At 74.6% G+C, this 903-nt stretch overlaps 1 protein-coding gene across 1 annotated transcript; it reads left to right on the top strand.

Annotated features, from left to right (window-relative positions):
• Positions 1 to 484: 484 nt before the first annotated feature.
• AURANDRAFT_69130 (hypothetical protein) lies at positions 485 to 843 on the top strand (the record flags this gene model as incomplete). Its single annotated transcript, XM_009044883.1, has 1 exon — positions 485 to 843. A coding segment is annotated over one exon (359 nt), but the record flags the coding sequence as incomplete, so codon positions are not given.
• Positions 844 to 903: the final 60 nt, after the last annotated feature.

Below are 903 nucleotides of genomic sequence, written 5' to 3'. Positions count from 1 at the left end.
TCTACCCCGACTACGCGGCCATCTGCGCCAAGCACGGCGTCCGCCTCAACACGCGCCCGAACATCCTCGCCGCCTGGCGCTCCTGCGTCGCCCGCGTCTTCGAGCTCTCCGCGGAACGGTAGTGGTACGCCGCCCATCTAACTCGCGTTCAATCGTTCGTTCGCTCAAAGCGTCGTTCGCTCAAGCGCAGGAAGTGCAACCCAGCCTCGTACACCGACGCAGGGAGGTGTTCTCGGGAGAAATAAAGGCCGAGGCGCGCGCGCGGTCTCGGTGCGATCGGGCTGGGGGAAGGGGGTGGGGGCGCCGCCCCGCGGGCGCTCAGCCCGACTCCGTCGGGTTGAATGTCGGGTACGACGTCCGGGTTTGGTGGTGCGTCGTGTTGGGGTGCGGCGGCGGAGCCTCGGGGCTGAGCGGCATGAGCGTCGGCGCGCCCGTGTGGAGCGGGTGCGTCGGCGCGTGAGCGCCGACCGTGGGCGCGGGGGTGATGGCCCGCGTCGGGTTGAGGGGCGCCGCCGTCGGCGTGATGGGCGATGCCGTCGGCGTGATGGGCGATGCCGTCGGCGGGACGGGCGACGCCGTCGGCGGGATGGGCGACGCCGTCGGCGCGGGCGACGGGCGCGGCGTCGGCTCGGGCGTCGGCCGCGGCGTCGGCGCGAACACGGGCGCGGCCGACGGGTCGCCCGGGAGGGGCGTCGGCGCCGGCGTCGGCGACGTCGTCGGGGCCGGGATCGGCGTCGGCGTCGGCGCGGGCGTCGGGGCCGGCGAGGTCGGCGCCGGGACCGGGCCGTCCGTCGGGGCGAACTTCGTCGGCGCGAACGTCGGGTACGACGTCCTGTTCTGGTGGTGCGTCATGTTCGGGTGCGGGTCGGGCTGCTCCGCGGGGAGCGGCATGGGGATCCTCAG

Source organism: Aureococcus anophagefferens, assembly GCF_000186865.1.
Source record: "Aureococcus anophagefferens unplaced genomic scaffold AURANscaffold_974, whole genome shotgun sequence".
NCBI classification, from domain to species: domain Eukaryota; class Pelagophyceae; order Pelagomonadales; family Pelagomonadaceae; genus Aureococcus; species Aureococcus anophagefferens.
The sequence above is the reverse complement of the archived record's forward strand: the minus strand, read 5'-3'. Positions and strand labels throughout refer to the sequence as shown.